Source organism: Lutra lutra, chromosome 8, assembly GCF_902655055.1.
Source record: "Lutra lutra chromosome 8, mLutLut1.2, whole genome shotgun sequence".
NCBI lineage: Eukaryota > Metazoa > Chordata > Mammalia > Carnivora > Mustelidae > Lutra > Lutra lutra.
The window spans coordinates 37,162,532-37,183,033 of record NC_062285.1 but is presented as its reverse complement, the minus strand read 5'-3'; the positions used below and the strand labels follow the sequence as shown (position 1 = coordinate 37,183,033).

At 50.8% G+C, this 20,502-nt stretch overlaps 1 protein-coding gene across 2 annotated transcripts in view; it reads left to right on the top strand.

Annotated features, from left to right (window-relative positions):
* Window positions 1-19,708: 19,708 nt before the first annotated feature.
* WNT5B (Wnt family member 5B) overlaps window positions 19,709-20,502 on the top strand; it is a 107,930-nt gene continuing 107,136 nt past the window's right edge. For both annotated transcript variants that reach the window (XM_047741944.1, XM_047741945.1), the window contains exon 1: window positions 19,709-20,352. In XM_047741944.1, coding sequence (XP_047597900.1) covers window positions 20,347-20,352 — 6 coding nt within the window. In that variant the 5' untranslated portion in view covers window positions 19,709-20,346. The remainder of the gene's footprint in view (window positions 20,353-20,502) is intronic.

The window sequence follows — 20,502 nt, the reverse complement described above, 5'->3', positions numbered from 1 at the left end:
AGTTTGAGCCCCACTTTGGGTTAGAGGTTAGTATAATAATAAAATAAAATGCATTTTTTTTTTAATCATCAGCACAGCTTGGGACCGGCCACAGCACTCTTCCAAGCCTCCTCTGTGTAATCTCCTGGGAGCACCGAGGGCCTTTGCCCAGTATCCCTGCAACCTTTAAAGAGCTGAAGTGTGGAGGTGGTTCTGGCGGACTTGATCTAATCCCCTTGGAACAATTTCCCATATACGTGTGTTTGTAGGTGTCTCTGTAAATAGCGATTAAATATTCTTGCCTGGATATCTGTGTCTGCAAACTAGGGCTTCTATTAAGTGTAATTACTTCCTCCTGGAGTTCTTTGATTTCTCCCTCCTGAGAGAGATGAGCGAGGAAGAGCGGAAAGGTATGTGCTTGAGCCTCACCGGAGAAGTCAGGGTCTGGAGTGGCTCACCTGCAGGTGAGCAGGTGACCGGTCACACTTGCCCTTGACAACTGGGAGAAGCCACGACCCAAGAAGACCCGGGCGTGCGGTCCCTCTGCCCCCCTACCCACACCGGCCCCTAAGCCACCCCAGCGGGACAGCTTCTCCTCCCCAAACCTGCACGGCCTTTCCCAGCAGCTTTCTTTCTTTCTCTTCCATTTTCTCCCTTTGCCTAAAAAGATCCCACCGCAAAAATAAAAACAAAACAAAACAAGTCTTCTCTTCTTCCACGTGCAGCCACCGGATCAGGCAACCACAGGGGCTGGAAAGCACGCTGGTCTGCAGGATGGGGGTCCCCCTCTGCAGGTGTGGACCACGGACTGGTTCAAGGTCCCCGCTCCACCCCAGCAAGCCTGGGAAGGAATGTGTCCTGCGTCTCCGGAACACAGGATCCCAGCTGCTGGTGGCGGGGCCGGGTTGGTGGAGAAACTCCATCACTTGTGCTCCCTGCCTCTCCCCAGCTTTTCCAGGGATGCCTTTTGAGGTTTGCTGATACGTGTTTGTTTCCAGGTTTGCGTCAGTCACTGTTGACTGTGGGTAACTTTCGTTACCAGGGCAAACCTGGGCCCGGCCAGCTCCCCACGGTGCCCCGGAGGCCTCCCACCCCAGCTGCGGCCCCCTGACCCGACCCAGCCCCCCACCCCTCGGCCTCCCCTTCGCGCACACTGCTCTCAGTCCACACCACCCATCCCTTGGGTGTGCTGTTATTTTCACAGTGGCCCTCTGTGAGTTAAAAAAAAAAAAAATAAGAATTAAAAGAGTTACTTATATGAATAGCTCTGCGGGAGGTTATTTATATGAGAACATATAGTATCCTTGATCATCCGGCTGGGCTGCCGAGTTCAAGGGAAGGAAAGAACCCTTGATTAAGTGCTTCTGATGAGTCAGACTCAAGCCAGCCCTCTCCTATGTGGCTGGGATCGTTGCCCACGTTTCAGACAGAATGTCGAACGTGAACATGGCCCACATCTGTTTTGTCATCCATATATCCTATGCTTAGAAGAGTGGCTGGGGCATTCTAGGTGTTCAGGAAAAATGTGTTCCATAAATGAATGGAAAGGACACAGGCTCAGTGCAGGAGGCTGCTGACGTGGAGGCACACGGCCTGGCTGTGACCAGATGGACGGAGCCCCAGGCCCTCCTGGCCCTCAGCCCGGGCTCCTTCCCTCCACCTTCCACGGGTCCCCCTCGTCTTCTCTGGAGATAGCCCCTGGGGCTCTTGCAAAGGCTGGTGTGTGACTCAAATGGCATGGTGTTTCCTCAAAAAGTTAAGCAAAAATCAACCATATGATCCCGCAGCCCCTCTCCTGGGTGCATCCCCCAGAGAACGGGAGGCAGGGTCTCAAGGAGACGTGCGTACACTCGTGTTCATGGCAGCATTAGGCACAATAGCCAGAAGGCTTCGGAAGCAACGCAAGTGGCCGGCAATGGATGAACACGTAAAACTAAACAGTCATCAGTGGCATCTTACTCTGCCTTCGAAAGGAAGAAGTTCTGACAGAGGTCACAACGGGGCTGGACCTGGATGACATGACACGAAGTGATTAAGGCCGATGCCCAAGGACAAATGTGGGGGGATTTCTCTTATACGAGGGACCTAGAGTAGGCAAATTCATAGAGACAGAAAGCAGATTAGAGGGCACCAGGGGCTGGAGGAAGGGCAGGGGAGGGGGTAGTGTTTAATGCACCGTTACCATTTGGGAAGACGAAGAGTGTTCTGGAAAGGGATGGCAGCGGTGGCAGAACATGGAGGTACTTAACGCCACTGACGGTACACGTACAAGTGGTTCAGTCATTTTTAGGTGCTCTAAATGTTATCACAATAAAAGTTAATTACAGCTAATAAATACAAGGGCGCCTGGGTGGCTCAGTCGGTTAAGCATCTGCCTTTGGCTCAGGTCATGGTCCCAGGGTCCTGGGATCGAGCCCCACATTGGGCTCCCTGCTCACATTGGGAGCCTGCTTCTCCCCCTGCCCCTCCCCCTCCTCAATGCTCACTCTCTCTCAAATAAATACATAAAATCTTTAAAAATAAATAAATAAATAAAAGTATACCCGAGGGCTTCTTCAATTTTCTAAATGTGGAATCAGAAGCAAAGAGGTTGCGTAAACTACCATTCATTAGATTTGTTTAGTTTACAGCAGAACGCTCCTGAGGAACTCACTTTATATTAGAGAAAGGCTGCTTTCGATTAAAGGAATCATAAGAGAGCAGTGGGGTTGCCCCAACTTCCCTCTCACGGCAGGTACCCTCTTACTCTCTAAAGCAGCCGGTTCTATTTCTGAACAGATTTTTATATTAGAAAACTCTTCCCTATAGGTTCATAGCTAATGAGAGCCAGAAAGGATCTTAGAAATAATCCTGTGCACTCTCTTCATTTTCAGCAGAAGGGGGTCGAGAAATATTAAGCAACGTGGTCAAGATCCCACTTTTGCTGGCATACAGACCCCTGTTCTAGAGGCTAGGGCTCTCTCCAGGATGGCACAGAAGACCCCCGAGCTGGGATGACCCTGCCCCAGCTAAACTGGACCCTGGCTAGAACCTTCCTCCGACAGCCCGTTTGCCTCCTGCTGCAGCCCCAACAATGAGCTCCCCTTGCTCAGGGAGCCTCCCTGTCCACAGGCAACAAAGGGCACACCTTCCCCAAGGTCAACCCAAGAGCTAGTCAACTCGAGGCCAGGCCCAGGCTGCGCCCAGATACCCATCCCCAGGTCATTTCTCCCTCCAGGAGAATAAATCAGTTTGACCAGAAATAGCAAAGATCAATATTATTTGCAGCAACTAGAAGTGGACACCCCACTGGGACCGTCTGTGGAAACTGCGTCTCCCCTTTATTTGACAAGCTGATGTTATCTCGTGGCAACAGCCAGACGCTGGGTGCTGCTGGCAAACTGCTGGCAAACTTACATCTCAAAATCGCCGGCGACTATAGGGTGTCGATATAAAACTTTGTGGATTAGATGGGGAGTCACCCATCCCCCACTTTGGAGCCAGAAACTGTATATCCGCTGCCTAGGTTTGCCCCGAATTCAATAGCTGTCTCTGACAAAAATGCTATTATATTCAGCTGCATACACGGCCTCTGAAATGGTTTGAGGAAATGAAGCCCAAATAACTTCGAAATAACTCAAAAGTAATTTTTCCACCTTATGAAGGTATATGGAGCAGACTTTCACATGAGTTCTCACGGTTCCAAGAAACAAGACTTAAGAAACGTATGCTTTTATACTTTAACTTCATGTATGAAGAGAATATCCTGCATTTTCCCTGCTATTTTGGGGTCAGCGTGGGAGGACCCCCTGAGCTGAAGGACAGGCACACACAGCAACAATGCTGGCTTAAGCCGCCTTGCACTCCCCCCGCCCCCCCCCAAGGATAGATAGTCCTATAAAAAAAAAAGAGTCTAATTTGCAATGACTTTTAATGACTCCAAATTGAGTCCTAGTATGTAATAATTTTTCAAAGTATCCAGACAATTTAATAATTTTCTCTAAATTTTTTGCTGGAGACTAACATTAAATTAAGAGTGTGTGTGTGTGTGTGTGTGTGTGTGTGTGTGTGTGTGTGTTTGAATCCCTAGAACAGAGAGTGGAAAACTTTTTTTTTTTAAGTTTATTTGTTTATATTCATGGGGCACCTAGATGGCTCAGTTGTTAAGCATCTGTCTTCAGCTCGGGTCATGATTTTGTGACCCTGGGATCAAGCCCCAGGTCAGGCTCTCTGCTCAGCAGGGAGTCTGCTTCTCCCTCTCCTTCTGCCCCTCCGCTCCTGCTCTCTCTCTCTAAATCATGCTCACTCTCTCCCAAATAAATAAATTAAATCATTTTAAAATATTTTTTAAGTTTATTTATTTATATCCTCTACATCCAACATGGGACTCAAACTCACAACCTTGAGATCAAGAGTCGCGCACTACACTGACTGAGCCCATCGGGTGCTCCAGCAAACTTTTTCTGGAAGGAGCAGGAGAGTAAATATTTTAGTCAGTGCTGGCTTCCTGGGCAGTCACATAGGACCCTGACTTTAGAGAGGCCACCATACTTGGTTTAATGCTCTCTCATGGCCATTGTGGAATTTTTAATATTCTTTTTTAACAAGGGGCCCCACGTTTTCATTTTGTACTGCGAATTTCGTAGCCAGTCTTGCTCTCAGGCCCATACAGTGTCTGATAAAACTGCTTAGCTGTGCTGCACTGCTTGACAGCAGCAATAGGCAATATGGAAACAAATGCATGTGTTCCAATAAAACTTTATTTGTAGACACTGAAACATTCAATTTTCACATGTCACGAAATACCAGTCCTCAAAAGAATTTTTCCCCAAGCATTTAAAATTGTAAAGCCATTCTTAGCTTGCCATACAAAAATAGATTGTCTCTGGATTCTGCCCCTGAGGTGTAGTTGGCTGACCCCCTAGTCTACAAAAAAATCCAGGGAGACCATAATTTTCCTCTTGTGGAAGTTCTAGATGTTGGTTCAGATCCTGGGAATTTACACAGGCCATGCTAGTGTGCCGCCATACTGGGTGCCGCCACATTGACTGCAGGAACAAGATGTTACCAAGTAAGAGCTCTGTATGTCTGCACCATGGTGGAGAGGAGGGAAACGGACCCTTTGCCTACACCTTTCCAGGAAACTGGCCTATTCCTTCTGACACCCTGGATCTGGCCCACCCAATGAAAGTAGAAATGGAGATTCAGCCACCGCTCCCTTCTCCTCCTCCTTGCCCCTCCCCGTACAAAGCCACTGAGTTGTAATGTCAAGTCACCTTCCTCTGCCTGACCAGAAACAGGAGGGACACTAGAGAGCTCGGTGTCAACACACGTGCTGAATCCTTCCCAAAGACTCTTACTTATGTATTTCTCTGGGGAGCGATGACGGAGGGCAGAGCCCCAGTCTGACCCCAGAGCATCAAGGCTTTGGAACACCCAGAACTTCCCTCTCAAAGACACCCCTGAGCAGATGCCTGCTACAGCTTGCTGGCTCAAGAGCCCTCGGAGAAGCACATGGAGACAGAATGGAGAGGCAGCCTTTCCCACTCACTGCCTTTGACGGAAGCTCCTACTCCAGGCATCTGAGTCTCACAAACACCCTCCTCCCACTGGCCTGTCTCCCTCAGAGCCTCAGCCCTGACTGATGTTATGAAAGGCGGTGAGATCAGGCCCACTCAGCAACAGCCCGGCCCTTTCCCCAGCCACTAATTCTTCTTCAGTTACACTTTCTCTGGCTCCCTCCTAATGTGCTCATCCAGAAAGATGGATGACCGCAGCTAAGCGCTGATGTCTGAGTTCATTCCAGACTCACGTCTTGAAGGAGCCAAGTCAGCCCCCCAAGGAAGGTTATAATTGCTGGAGGAAATAATCATGAGGGGAAGGGTTGGGGATGGGTTGTGGTGAAGACATTGCACATCCAAGACCTTTGCAACTTGGACTTCTCCAGGAAAGAAGAGAAGAAGCAAGAATTAGAACCTCATTGATGGCTGAACTCAAGCCACCTGCAGGCTCACCAGTGACTGTGTCTGAGGCAGGATCACCCAGATAGCTGGCCAGAGGTGAAGGTGGATATCCAGCGGTGGGTGTCAGAATAAGCTCTCATGATCAGTGGCTGTTTTAAAGTCAGTTAACAAATTGGGCAAAGGGCTGTTGAAAATACAAAGCGGCCTAAGTTAGGGAACTTACCATCTAGTTAGAAAAGTAAAATGAGGGGTGCCTGGGTGGCTCAGTGGGTTAAAGCCTCTGCCTTCTGCTCAGGTCATGATCCCAGGGTCCTGGGATCGAGCCCCGCATCGGGCTTTCTGCTCAGCGGGGAACCTGCTTTCTCCCCTCTCTCTGCCTGCCTCTCTGCCTACTTGTGATTTCTGTCTGTCAAATAAATAAATAAAATCTTATTAAAAAAAAAAAGAAAAGTAAAATGAAGTTAGAAGTAGACGTTTAATGTCAATACAAGGCCATATGTGATGATAAGTTCATAACACTTATTCAGGAAGCCTGTGCTGAATGCCTACTGTGTGCTTGGTAGAGACGTAGGTTCTTCCTGTGTGGGGGTTCGGCAGAGTGGGCTTCGCAGAGCATGAAGACTGAAGATGGGTAGAATCTAGGTGGGCTAAGAATGTTGTGAAAGGATCTCTGTGAGTAACAAGTCAGTCTGGGGCCATAAAATATTTCAGTTGCAGGAGACAGTTTGTGTGGACAACAGTGGGAGGAAGCACTGGACATTTTTTTTTTTAAGTAGGCTCCACACCCAGCATGGAGCCCAACATGGGGGCTCGAACTCATGACCCTGAGATCAAGGTCTGAACTGAGATCAAGAGTTAAATGCTTAACCGAATGAGCCATCCAGGCCACAGACATTTCTGAAGGAGGCATTTGGCAGTTGGCCTCCAGGGCCCAGGACTAAGCCAAGAATTTGGCCCTAGACTTACACGCAGGAGAGTCACAAGCAAAAGTGGTGTTTAAGAAAAGACATAAGCGGGGCACCTGGGTGGCTTGGTGGGTTAAAGCCTCTGTGTTTGGCTCTGGTCGTGATCCCAGGGTCCTGGGATCAAGCCCAGCATCGGGCTCTCTGCTCAGCGGGGAGCCTGCTTCCTCCTCTCTCTGCCTGCCTCTCTGCCTACTGGTGATCTCTGTCTGTCAAATAAATAAATAAAATCTTTAAAAAAAAAAAAAAAGGATGTAAGCTTTCAGAAGGCAAGGATTTGATCTGATTAGCTTATACAGATGCCATCAAACAGGATAACCTGAGGGGTGAGCCACTCAATTAACAATGATTGAAATAAGTGCACCAGGCTCATTTCTGAGTGGTGGTAATTTGGGCAGGCAAAGCCAAAACTTGACCATGCCTTCCTCCTCATGCTCTCAACCTCAAAAACTCACAGGTACTTCAACTCCCTCAAGGAGGATAGGCTTTAAGGTCAGGCTGACTTGGTTTGAAACACAATTCCACCACTTTGGGCCTTGGTCTCCTTGTCTATAAAATGGGATAATAATACATGTTTTGCACCACCATGAGGACATCGAATGATGATCCTTGGAGAATGCCTGCCTCAGGTCCGGGCAAAGGAGAAATGTTCCATGACACTCACTTCCCTTGTCTTTCTTGTCTCTTAAAGAACTGAGTGCATTTCTTCTAGTCCTTTTATTTTTTTTTTAATGATTATAGATTGACAGGAAGTTACCAAAATAGTACTGAGACATCCTCTGTATGCCCTTCACCTAGTTTCTGCCAATGGCCTCCTCTTACCTAATAATATCAAAACTAGGAAACTGACATGGTAGAAGCTATAGACCTTATTCTGAGCTCACCAGGGTGTTCATTTGCATGTGTGTATTTCTATGAGACGTTATCATGTATAGATTCTTGTCAGCCAGGAGACAGAATTGTTCCATTTCCACTCCCTTATGCTATCTAAACACTCCATCCTCTTCCTGCCCACCTCCTCCTTAACCCCCAACACCACTAATACATTCCCATTTTTATAATCAGTTTTAGACTTTTCTATCCATGGAATCATGCAGTAGGGAACCTTCTGAGTTTGACTTTTCTCAGCATAATGCCTCTGAGATCCATCCAAATTATTGCATGTGTCAGTAGTGGGTTCTTTTTCATTGCTGAGTAGTATTCTGTGGCATGGATATACCACAGTTTGGGTAAACAGACACCTCTCGAAGGATATCTGGACTGTTTCCAAGTTGGGGCCATAACCATTATAGCTGCTATGAATTTTCACAGTTTTTGTGTGAGCGTTGATTTTCGTTTTTCTGGGATAAATGCCCAGGTATGCAATTACTGCCTTGTATGGTCAGTGTACATTTAGTTTTTTAAAAGAAACTGCCAACCCATTTTCCAGAGCAGCATTACCATTTTCTATATTCACTGGCAATGTGCGAGGAAATTCAGTTTCTCCATATTCTTTTTTTTTTATTAAAGATTTTTTATTATTTATTTTTTATTTTTTTTTATTTGTCAGAGAGAGAGAGAGAGAGAGAGCGAGCACAGGCAGACAGAGTGGCAGGCAGAGGCAGAGGGAGAAGCAGGCTCCCCACAGAACAAGGAGCCCGATGTGGGACTCGATCCCAGGACGCTGGGATCATGACCTGAGCCGAAGGCAACTGCTTAACCAACTGAGCCACCCAGGCATCCCAGTTTCTCCATATTCTGCTGGCACTTGGTGTTGTCCCTTATTTGTATTTTTGCTATTCATTAATGCAAGTGTAAGTGATAGCTCGTGGTAGCTTTAATTTGCATTTTCCTAAGAGTTGATGAGAAACATGTTAATTCTGGAACAAGTGTGAGATTTAGGGTTTAATCCATGGATGTCCAATAGCTCCAGCACTGACCATTTGTTGAAAGGCTAGTCTTCCTCCATCAGATCGCTATCGTATCTTTGCAAAGTCGGTTGGGCACGTTTGCACAGGTCTCTGTGTTTCTGAGTTCTCCACTCTGTTCCATTGATCTGTCTATCCTTCCACTGAGACCATATTGTCTCAATTGTTCTAACTACGGAGTAAGCTTTCACATCAAGTAGAGTAATTCCTCCCATGTTATTCTTCCAAACGGAGTGGATTTTTAAAAAAGATTTTATTTATTTGACAGACAGAGATCACAAGTAGGCAGAGAGGCAGGCAGAGAGAGAGGAAGGGAAGCAGGCTCCCCGCTGAGCAGAGAACCCGATGTGGGGTTCGATCCCCGGACCCTGAGATCATGACCTGAGCTAAAGTCAGAGGCTTTAACCCACTGAGCCACCCAGGCGCCCCCAAATGGAGTGGATTTTAGGACAATATTCAACTAGATTTCATATTGAACAGGAAATTTCAACATAAATTGGGTGATCTGAAAACAATTTTTAGGAACCTGTTAAATGTGTGTTTTTCTCCCCACACTCACACACAAAAGAATGAACCCATTCTCATTCTTTTTCCTGTTTGTTTTTCTTATGGTAAAATATACACAACACAAAATTTACCATTTTAGCCATTTTTAAGTGTACCATTCGGTGCCATTAAGTATATATACATTGCTATGCAGCTATCCATCTCCACAGCTTTTTCATCATCCCCAACAGAAATTCTGTGCCCACCAAATAATTAAAAACCCACTCTCTCTCCCCTTAAGCCTCTGGTAACCATAAGTCTACCTTCTGTCTTTCTGAGTTTAATTAGGTACTTCCTATAAATGGAATTATACAATATTTGTCCTGTTGTGTCTGGCTTATTTCACTTAGCGTTATATCTTCAGGTGTCATCCATATGGTAGCACATGTCAGAATTTCCTTGCTTCTTAAGACAGAATAATGTTCTGGAGTGCCTGGGTGGTTCAATCGGTTAAGTGTCTGACTCTTGGTTGTGGCTCAGGTCATGGTCTCAGAGTCGTGAGTTCAAGCCCAGGATAGGTCTCTGGACTGGGTGGGCATGGAGTCTGCTTAAGATTCTCTCTCTCCCTCTCCCTCTGCCCCTCCTCCCACTCACCCCTGTCTCTCTCCCTCTCTCTCTCTCTCTCTCTCTCTCTCAAATAAATAAATAAATAAATCTTTTTAAAAAAGAAGACTGGATAATGTTCCATTGTTTACCCATTCATCTGTCAATGGACATTTACGTTGTTTCCACCAAAAGGTGAATATTGTGAAAAATGCTTCTAGAAACATGGAGTCCGGGCTTTCCATTCCTTCAGGCATATACCGACCAGTGGCCATTGCTTCTTACCACAAACATCTGCTTCCTTTTCTTTCGTTGAGACCCCAGGGGCCATCAGCAAGTGGGTCCATTGGGCCACTAGGGGGAGCTCCCCACCCTGGGATTTGGTGGGGTCTTTGCTTTGCAGGTTGGTAAAGGGGAGAAAGGACTCAGTGGGACCACAATGAAGGAAAAGCGCAGCGCTCCTGCGCTCTCAGAGGCCACTTCTCATGGGTTTGACCCAGTCACAACCTGAGCGGACTTCGGGGGTTTTGTGTCCTGGAGTTCTAGGCACACCCTCAAACTTGCTTTATTAAAAGCAACCCTTCTGTGTCCCCAGGCGTGAGAGATTGAGGAATCAAAGAACTGACCTTTCCTCAATTCTTAGTTTGGGGAAAATTGGTTTCCTGCATTATTGTGAACTTGAACAGATTGTATATAAAAAGCAGTTTACCTTCCACATTTTTCTCCAGTTCTCCAGCCCCAATCTTCCTCTGCCACTATTTATAGAATTAGAGCCAGAGTGGATCTCCTGTCCCTGAGAGACTGAAGGCAGTGGGAGTGGAGGGTTACCTCTAGATAGGTCTGTGGTGGTTTCAGGCAGAGACTTTGACCTAAACTGCTGTAAGGGTCCTCCTGGTTGTCTTTCCCCTTAGGCTCTTCCACAATGCATGTGCAGCTGACCCCGCTGCCTGTCGCTGTGGAGTTGTGGGTAGGTAACTTGACCTCTCAGTTTTCTCATGTGTAAAATGGGATAATAATGGTGCCAACTTCATAGTGTTGTGAAGATTAGATCCCTCAACACACTGTAAGCACTCCGTTAGAACAGGTTATTATTGTTGTCCTGATGTTATTATAATTCTCCTATAGAAGTGAGTCCTGGACTGAGGCGGGCATCCCTCCACATACTTTCTCACACTGCAGGCCAAGAGAATGGACATAAAAGCAAACACCTGTACATACGGGGCAGTGCGATGGGCTCCCTCATTAGCAGCCAGGGAAGCTATCTCAGTCCAGAAGCTTCTCCCAAGGACTGAGCTCCAGAATCTATGCTACCAAGATTGGGCTTCCAAGGCTAAGTTCCGCTGGAGAAGGCATTCCCTCCCCAAGCCACTAAAGACCATCAGCCTCACCCCAACCACCGTGCCTGGGGCGCTGGAGTGAAACCAGTGGAGGAGGAGGCTGCCCGGCCAGGTCCAGGAGTAGATGGACAGCTCCTCTAGCTAGAAACAAGGACCTGATGGAGTTACTTCCACCTCCTTCCTTGTGTCTCTCTCAGCCACCCTCCGGAGCAGAGCAGGGGTCAGGTGGGAAGTCCCAGAAACAGCCCCTGGTTAAGAGGTTCCCCTTGTCGCTGCAGCCTGAGTGACGAAGAGTTAGCTGACAGCAGGCGGGATGGCGCCTAGGGCTGCTCCGATCTGGGGTTCCGGGAGCCAAGTTTGTATCTGTGGGGTCAGTGGCTCTGAACCTCTCTGACCCCACTGAGACTGGAAATCAAGCTGCAGTGGGGGTTCTGTGGGTCTCGGCCTGGGGCTGGGGTGTGAGTGGGGTGTCGTGCTGCTGTCTGTGTAGGAGACACACTGTCTCCAGAGTAACCTACATTAGAAGCATCTGCTTGCCAGCACAGATTCCGGAGCCCAGTCCGCAGCAGGGCAGCCCTGCTGGCCTGGGGCAGGGAGCAAGGGCCTGTGGTCACCTCCCTCCCTCTCTAGGGGTTACTCCTTTCCCTCCTCCCATCTTTGGCCCTTGGAAGACCGGGCTGAGATCACACTCTGTTTCAAACAGGGCTGAGAACTCCAGAGGGCCCCTCGGGCCCTGGCCTCTGCTGGTGAGGGTGATGCAAGGCCCTCTCAGGCGGGGCTCCCCTCTCTTGTGCCTTCTCAGGACCCCCCGGGCCCTGGTGCTGCCAGATCCAAAGCTGCCCGCTCCGCCTCCTGCAGCTAGTAGACAGCTGCTCCCCAGAGAAGAAACTCCCCTTCTCTCCCCATCCCGGCCCAACTGCCAACCTGCCTGGTCTGTGCCTCTTTCCCACCACAGGAAAGGCACATGGGCCTGGCTCAGACTGAAGTCAATATTTATATGCTTGCTATTGGGAACAAATGAGCGTCCTGTGTCTGTCTGGGTCGCCGTCATCAGCCATCATGGCGAGCAAGGCCAGACTCAGTATTCTCTAATGCAAAGGGACAAAGGTTTTTTAAAACAGTGTCTGTCACCAGATTTGTTCTGATCCTGTAATCAGTAGAATGAAGGCATCTTTGAAACATGCACTGAAAGGAGGGAGGGAAAGTCCTAAGTACTGTGCATTGCCCGGCATAGGTTTTGATGAGCTGGGCCTTCCCTGTCAGCTTCTGGGGACCTCTTCCCTGTAACTTACTACAAAGCCAGATGGACATTTAAATTAAGGAAGCCAAACAAGCAGCCACTGGCTGCCTGCTCCGGGCTGGGGCAGTGGGGAACCCTGAGCAGAGTGCCTTGGGGCGGGGACGGAGGCGGGCAGTTGCCTGGGTGGTAAGACCCAAAGACACTGGGGAGGCTCCCCGTGGACCCCCCACTTCCTCAGGAACCCCGAAATATCTCCTGCACTCAGAGGCCTCAATTCCTGAAATTCCACCAGCAGAGAACCATCTGCTGGAGATCTGGTAGCTCTTCTGTTTCCAGAACTTCCTGCCTAAAGCCCACCACAGATGGCAGCCCAAGAATGAGATCCGGGTGGGGATACAGGTATGGTTGCCAGGCTACAGGAAAGGCAAGAAGGAAATTAAAAGGGGAGGTAGGAGGCATGAAATGAAATAGGACCACAGCGCCCGGCAGGAGGGTGAGGTCACCAGTCAGTGCTGCCTCTCCCCGGGCTAGTCGCCTCTTGCCCTGTTCTTTCCTTATCTGTTTCCCTCCTACCTCCTCGGGCTCGGGCAAAAGCAAGTCAGCTCCTCCAGCGTGTTCCTAAGCCTATAAAAGCAATGATATTTGTCTGTCCATTCCCCTCTTAGATTCGAAGGTTTCAAGGCCCGTATCTGAAATGTGGCAGGAGAGGAAGTGCGGATGCAGTTTTCAGTCTCTGCTCATGAGCGTTCTTGATTTTGGTGTCTTCAGGGTGATGCACGGAGTTCCGAGAAAGACTTCGAGGACGGGAGAAATGTTCAAGTCTAATTATTCACAGTGGAGCTGATTGCTATTTTATGGGAGTCTTTTTTACTGATCAACCTATCGAAGAACCTCAGGGGTTAATGCGGGGCGCTCCAGTTAGCTCGGTGGTAGGACCCAGATGCCAATTGCGCAGTGAGAAACAGACACCAAGGGAGGGGGTGGTGCCAAATATTTATTTATTTACTTATTTTTAAGATTTTATTTATTTGAGAGAGCCACGGGAGGGGGAGAGCACGAGTGGGGAGGGGGGACGGGGGAGGCAGAGAGGGAGAAGCGGATTCCCCACTGAGCAGGGAGCCCCCTTTGCAGGCTCCATCCCCAAACCCTAGGATCAGGACCCAGAGCCAAAGACTGAGCCACCCAAGCCCTCCCCCACCCCACCCCCCAACCAAATGCTTTCAAGTTAACATTCTGAACGTTAACAATTGTCCATTACAATGATACATTTTCACGTGTCACTGTTTCTGTCTTGTGGTACAACCACGTTTCTGCAAGCCAAACACATGCTTCACATAGGAAACTGCCTAAAAAATCATCCCAGCCCTAAGAGTGGAATTCGGGAGTTTATAAATGCTTTTGATGATAATTACAGGTGAGGATACAAACTGTTACTTACCTTGAGATGCTGGGATTACATGTGGATTTCCTTTATCATCCTTATTAGTACCATTTAGCAAAAGGTAACTCAAGCACGTGGTGACGGTGGCACCTGGAATCCAGGCTCACTCAGGCTGAGCGCACCCCACCTAGACCTTGCCCAGGCCAACGCAGGAAGGAACCAGGCTGGTGGAAACCCCCGTGGATTGGAGGTCTCTCCCACACCCTTCCCTTCCTCCTCCACTGCAGCGTGGCCTGAGACGAACAAACTGGCCATTTCCTGGGGCTCAGGGATGGCCCCAGTCAGCACAGTTCAACAAGTGCCTCTTCCACCCCCGGGGGGCTGGCTGGGTGCGGGACCTCATGACAGAATCACCTGTGGGGCCTTCAGCGTTGCAGACTGCAGCCCCACGTGCTTAGATGGTCTGACGTGTAGCCTGGGAATCTATTTCTAACATTCATTCTTTGCTGGGAAATTCTGATAAACCAGCAGTTCAGGTGGCCTGGGAAGCCTCCAGGGAGCTCCTTCAGAGCCAATGACCTTGGGACAGCCTCTGGTCACAGGTGGAGGGTTCTCTCCTGCTTGGGGCCACTGCAAGGCTCCTGGCTGCAAACGCAGCCTGCTTTCTTCCTCCTTCCTGCTCTCGGTACTGCCTTTCCTGGCATCCTAACAGTCTCCGGAGAGGAAGGAAGAAGGGGCCCCCCTGTCATGCTCTGGAATGCTACCTCCCCCAGCTGTGCTCCTGGCCTCCCTCCTCACAGGGAATCAGATCTTGCTCCAGTGCTATCCCAGCCCTTTCTAACAGCCGGGATGTCCCACCCTCCCCATTTTTATTCCCTCTGCTTTCAAGTGTGTCCAAGGCCCCCTTATCGTGAAAACCACATCACTTGACCCCACGCCCCCCTGCTGCACCGTCGGGACCCTCCCCCACACTCCTTAGCTAAACTTGCAGGGATTATCCGCACTTAGATGCAAGTTCCCGGCCATCTCCTGAGCCTTGACCCTCACAGCCGCTCTGTTTGCCAGTTCCCCTCAACGTGGTGGCGACTGCATCTCCAGCCACCCTGACCTTTAACCCTCCTCCCACTTCTCTGTTCTGGCTGTCAACACTGGCTGTCCCTGTTGGCACTCCCAACAAAATGGTCTGGAGCGGTCAAATTCATTGTCTTCCACCCACGCTTCCGTCATTCTCAGTCTCTCCTTCGATTCAACCACAGATTCATTTAGTTCTGGAAGAAATCTCAGGGATTATTTAGGGAGACCCAGGCTCTTTACAGGTGAGGACACTGAGGTCCGGAGAGAGGAGGCGAAATGCCCAGGGTAAAGGAGCCCTTTGGGGAAGGAAGGGGGGACAGCCCAGGCTTCTACCTGTCGTCCTGATAGATGGCCATAGCTGCCGGTCTTCAGCCCCAGGGGGTGTCTGTCTTGGGCATCTGTCCTTGGTTTGGTGTCTCTTTGCTCTAACCCTGGCCCCACCATGAGAGCAGAGCTCCTTGTGGGCGGGTGTCCTGTCTCCCTTCCCTCAGTAGGTATCTCAGCACAGAATACGAGAAAGGACTTCAGTCAAAGCTGAGAAGGGAAGACACAGGATGGCCGTGTGAGACTATCAAAAGAGAAAATAGCATTTCATGTTGATTACAATTCCAAATAGTGGAATAGTGGACTTTGGTCAAGCTTATTAATAGGACTGTATTCGTTAGCACTTCTGATTTTCTCTTTATTTTTTATTTACTTATTTTTTAAAGATTTTATTTTTAAGTAATTTCTGCACCCAACATGGGGCTTGAACTCACAACCCCGAGATCAAAAGTCACACACTCTAACTACTGTGCTCCCCCACCCCGATTTTACAGGTGGTACCCACTTGAAACTCTTGCCTCCCCCGTCAGCTGGGGGCTCCGGGTTTGGCCAATTCTTAGAGCCACCTTCACCTGTGTCATTCTAGGTATTTGTAAAGCGGGAATTCATTCAAGGGATAATTTAAGACTCTGTCTTCTCTTGGAAGAAAAAAAAATGGGGTTGAAAATCCAGGAGTTCAGGATGCCTGGGTGGCTCATTGGGTTGGGCCTCTGTCTTTGGCTCAGGTCATGATCTCAGAGTCCTGGGATGGAGTGCCTCTGCATCGCAGGAAGCCTGCTCCCCCCACCCCCTCTGCCTGCCTCTCTGCCTACTTGTGATTTCTCTGTCAAATAAATAAATAAAATCTTAAAAAGAAAATCCAGGACTTCAAGAACTAAGAGCAACATTAGACTGCTAAATGAAAAATCAGGCCATTTCTACTTACTAGGAATAATACTATTAGTAATATTTATTGAGTGTATAAGACATAGTTCTTGTTCCTTTTATCTGTATTACTCAATTCAGTTCTCACATTCCCATAAAGTAGAAAATCTTGCCACTGCTCCCTTTCAGATGAGGACACGGAGGCTTCCAGACCAAGATCCAAGACCCAAGTTCACACAGGTGTGAATCCAGTGGAGACTTCCTGGCCTAGGACAACTTGAAGCCGTCTGCTCAGTGGCCATGCTTGATCCCCTCCCCGAATGGGCACTCATCTCTCTTTTGGGGGGAACTCTCCCTGAGTGGTGAGGACTCTTCTCATTTGACAGATCTCTGTTAACATAAAAATGGAAAGGCCATTTGTAAACTGGTAAGTTCTATGCACATACCAGGTGTCAAGACTTATCAAAACTTTCATTCCCTCCCCCGCCCTTCTGACTTGACATAAATGTCTTCAGCTGCTGGCATCTTCGAGTGAGCTTTCTCCCCTACAACTAAGAGGCAGAGCCAGGTTCGAACTCACGAGAGCAGAGCTTTCTTCTTACCAAGGCCTGCTGCCTTCAGCTCTTAGAATTTTCCCCGAACCAGATGTCCCAAATTGTCTTATAAGTCTGTGGGGGTAATCTATGCATGACGTCTGGATATTTGGGTCAGAATCTACCAGTTTTGTAAGCCCTTGTTCTTAGGAAAACATCCAGATAACAAGCACAGAAGGAGCCCTGAACATCCTGGAGGTAAACCAGCTGCGAAGCGGCTGTCGGGATGAAAGGTCACTAGCTTTGCCTCTCTGATTGTTTGGGGCTTTGGAGGCTCATTAGGCTGGTTCCCCCCAAGACATTTTCTGTTCATCTGAAAGAAATGCTTTGAAAGAGACCAGAGAAGCAGGCTGGGGCAGAATGGGAAGACTATCCAGCAACAGGGGCCACCTGAAGCCCTTCCCACTGAGGCCGGGCTGGGTAAGGGAACAATTGCCCTAAGAAGGCACAGTCCAAGGGCCAGAGGTCAGCCTGAGATCTGCCCCCTTAGGAAAGCCACAGAGAACTAAGGAAATGGAGGAGCCTGGCTTCTCTCTGACTCTTTCCGACAAGGCTTTGTGAGCCGATCTGACTCAGAAGAGACCTCTGGGGGTGGCTGGTGGCCTGTGAGGGCATGGCCAGGAAAGGGGGGGGACCGCATCTCCACCAAGCGGAGCAGGAATCAGTACACGTTTTCATAGGCCCAAATATTTGTTTTTACTTTCTTTGTTTAAACCACAAATGCCAAGTCAGGATATGTTTTATTTAGGGGGGAGAAGGCAAGAGACCCCACCCAGCAATCACAGACAAAACATGGGTGAGAGCCATCTGCATTCCCATCAGGGCTTGCCTCCAGGGTTGGCTCTAGACTCCCCAGCAGCCCGCTGACTCAAGCGACGGGGTGCTCACCACTTCCCTTGGGAATCTGGCCCAGGACTCTGCCTGCTCCTCATTCGAATGTTTTCCCAGTTACTGGGCCACAAGCTCCTTTCCTGGGGGCACTGCAGCTTTCCTCTGTGGGCCACAAGTTTTGACTCATCCTAGACAGATACTGTGGCAGGAGGGGAAGGATGATATGCAGGCGTTCAGCTGGGGCTGCTGTCCTCTGTCACCTGCTCCTCTCCTGGGTCGTCAGTGGGACACCAAGCGAAGGTGTCCCTTCTTGTGCTCATTCTAGGCCCCAGATGAGAAGTATGTCCCCTAACTCCACCCCACTCCTTAGACTTGAAACTTGCTGAGCTGGGAACCAGTCTCAGGCATCCTCTCTGTTGAGGGCTCAATAAACAGTTCTATGAAGCAGCCCCCCCCCCACCCCCCAGGTTGCATTCCAGAATGATAGGGGCCTCCTGGACAAGACTTTCCCTTGACCTCCCACAAAGACCCTACCCCCACGACTGATGCTTTCTTCTGAGGAGGAGAGGAACTGAGCCTATTTGTAATTTGACAAAGTGGATTCAAAGCCTTTATGGCTGCTTTAGACCAGCTTTGCTCCCCGTCCCATCTGTCCCCAAAGATAAAGCCTTGAACTAGCTCCCCTTGGTGAAGGCAGGCCCCCCCCCCCACAGCAATTATAGGCCATTCATTTAAGGTTGCTGGACCTGGTCTCATAAACCCCATTCACTGGGAGGTGAGAAAAGTCGTAGAGAACCTCCGGCCTGAGGCAGCACAATTCCAGGGAAGCCTTTCCCTCTAATTAGTCAGGTATTTGCTAAAACAGCTCTTACTTTCCTTATTGTAAAAGCCAAAGGACAATAGCTCCTTATTGCCAAGCCAACGTGGTGGGTTCCTGGGCCCTCATTTCTTCAGGCTCCCTGTGGCCCCTTCCCCCACTGAAAGGGGAAGCTGTCACCTTGTTGGGTTACTAATTAAGAAAAGGCAAAGCCTTCTGATTATTACTATTGTTTTGTTTTGTTTCCTCACTGTACTGCATTCAAAGGCAATTTCTTTAGCAGGGTGACCTCCTACTCAGGGAAGAGGGGGTTTCAGAATGTAAAAGAAAAGGCATTCTGAGGGCATGCTGGAAACCTGCTGGCTGCTCCTGGTTGGTATACTGTTACTAGGGTCTGGAACAGGGTCCAGCAGCAGGAGCTTGAGCCCTGTCTCCTGTGAAGCCTTGAACTTCCTGCACAGCTCACCCAGGGGTGCTGTGAGCTAACCTACCAACAGGACTTGGGGACTTCAATAGAAGTAATTAAACGTGGGTCTGGGCTCTGGCTAAAAACTGGGCTCTAGGGACTTTTCAGATTACTAATTCCCTTTAGTGACTACGGACTGATAGTGCCAATTTTCTGTGCCTCAGTTTCTCCATAAAAAGGTAGGCCAGTATTTCAGCCCCAGAGGCGTGGCACCAGCGATCAGAGGATGCATTTCCCGTTAGGGAACATTTTACTCGGTGAGCCCCTCCTCCACCAGATTTCCTCATCCCGGAGATCTCTGCTGGGTGCTTTAGAAGGGTGGGAGTCCCCAACCAGGAAGGGATGACTTGGGTTTGTAAAGTGGAAGTAAGAGTTCACTCTACTTCTTTGGGGGCATTCAAAGGAAGACAAACCCATGCGGGTGGCTGATGTAAATGGAAGAGCCGTTGAAGTAACCCTCCCGGCTCTCAGAACCTCCAGCTCCGCCGCGCCCCGAGTTCGAGGCTCCTGGCAGGAGAGCTGGGTGCCCCGAGGGGACTGCTGGACTAGGTGAGTCCCGCAGGTCCTCTCGGAGGACCAGGTCGAGTTCCGGGAGAAGGAGGCGGCGGGTGTGCTGGGCCCGGGGAAAGGGGTGGGCGGCGCGCCTCCGGGGCGGCGGGGGTGGGGGGGTACACTGGCACCTCCGCGTCGAGGCCCGGAGCAATTCTGCGGAGGGGGCCGAGGGGCCGAGCGAGTACGCCCGGGCGGGGGGAGGCAGGTGCGGAGGTCACGGTCCCAGCGCCTGGGAGGAGCCCTGGGGAGGGGTGTCGCGGGCTTTGCCGGTGGGAAGGAGTGAGCCGGGGGCCGGCGCGGCTGCTGGGGGGCGGGGAGGAGGCGCGGGAGGCGGGGCGGAGGCGGCGGAGCCTCCGGGATCCACTCGCCCGGCGTCTGCCCCTGCACTCCCAGCCGCGGCAGCCACCCGCCCCGCGGACAACTTGGGACCGAAACTTCTTCGGGTCCCGCGCTTCCGAGGAGAGCGCGCAGCCCAGCGACTACAGACGGCAGCGGCCCGAGCCGGGCGCCCAGGGCCCAGGGCCTCCCTCCGGCTCGGCCGCGGGCTCCGCTCCCCGACTGCCCCCGCCCGCTGAGCTCGGGGGTCCCGGGCGCCGACCAGGGAGTCCCCCCCAACGCCGCAGGCGGCAGCAGGGTACACGGACCCGAGACCCAGGACCGCCCGGGGAGGAGGGGCGTTCCTCCGGGCCCGCGGAGGCTGCCCCCGCATCTGGGGGACCAAGCAGACGCGCGGGCGGGACTCCTGGAGCGGAGCGCGCCGGTCCGCGCCGCCAGCCCCGTGCCGGGCGGCGGATGAAGAGTCCAGTGCGGGGGCCCGAGCCCGCTCGCTGAGAGGAGCAGGCAGGGTCTGCACCGGGCGCCCTCGGCGGGGCAGGGCCCCCCAACCGCGAGCCGCCGCGCCCGGCCGACCCAGCGCAGCCGGGCGCTGGAAGAGCCGGGCCGAGTGGAGCGGCGAGCCGGAGCTCGCTGGCCTGCCGGGCGGCGGGACATGCAGGTAAGCGCCGACTGCCCGCGGTGGGAAAGGGAGCGGGCGGGCCTCCGCCGCCGCCCCCGGCCCTCGGCCGTCGCCGCCCAGGAGGCGTCCCCGTCCCGGGTTCCGCGGCCAAAACTTCCCGGCGCGCAGTGCCTTCGCGGTGCCCCGGGC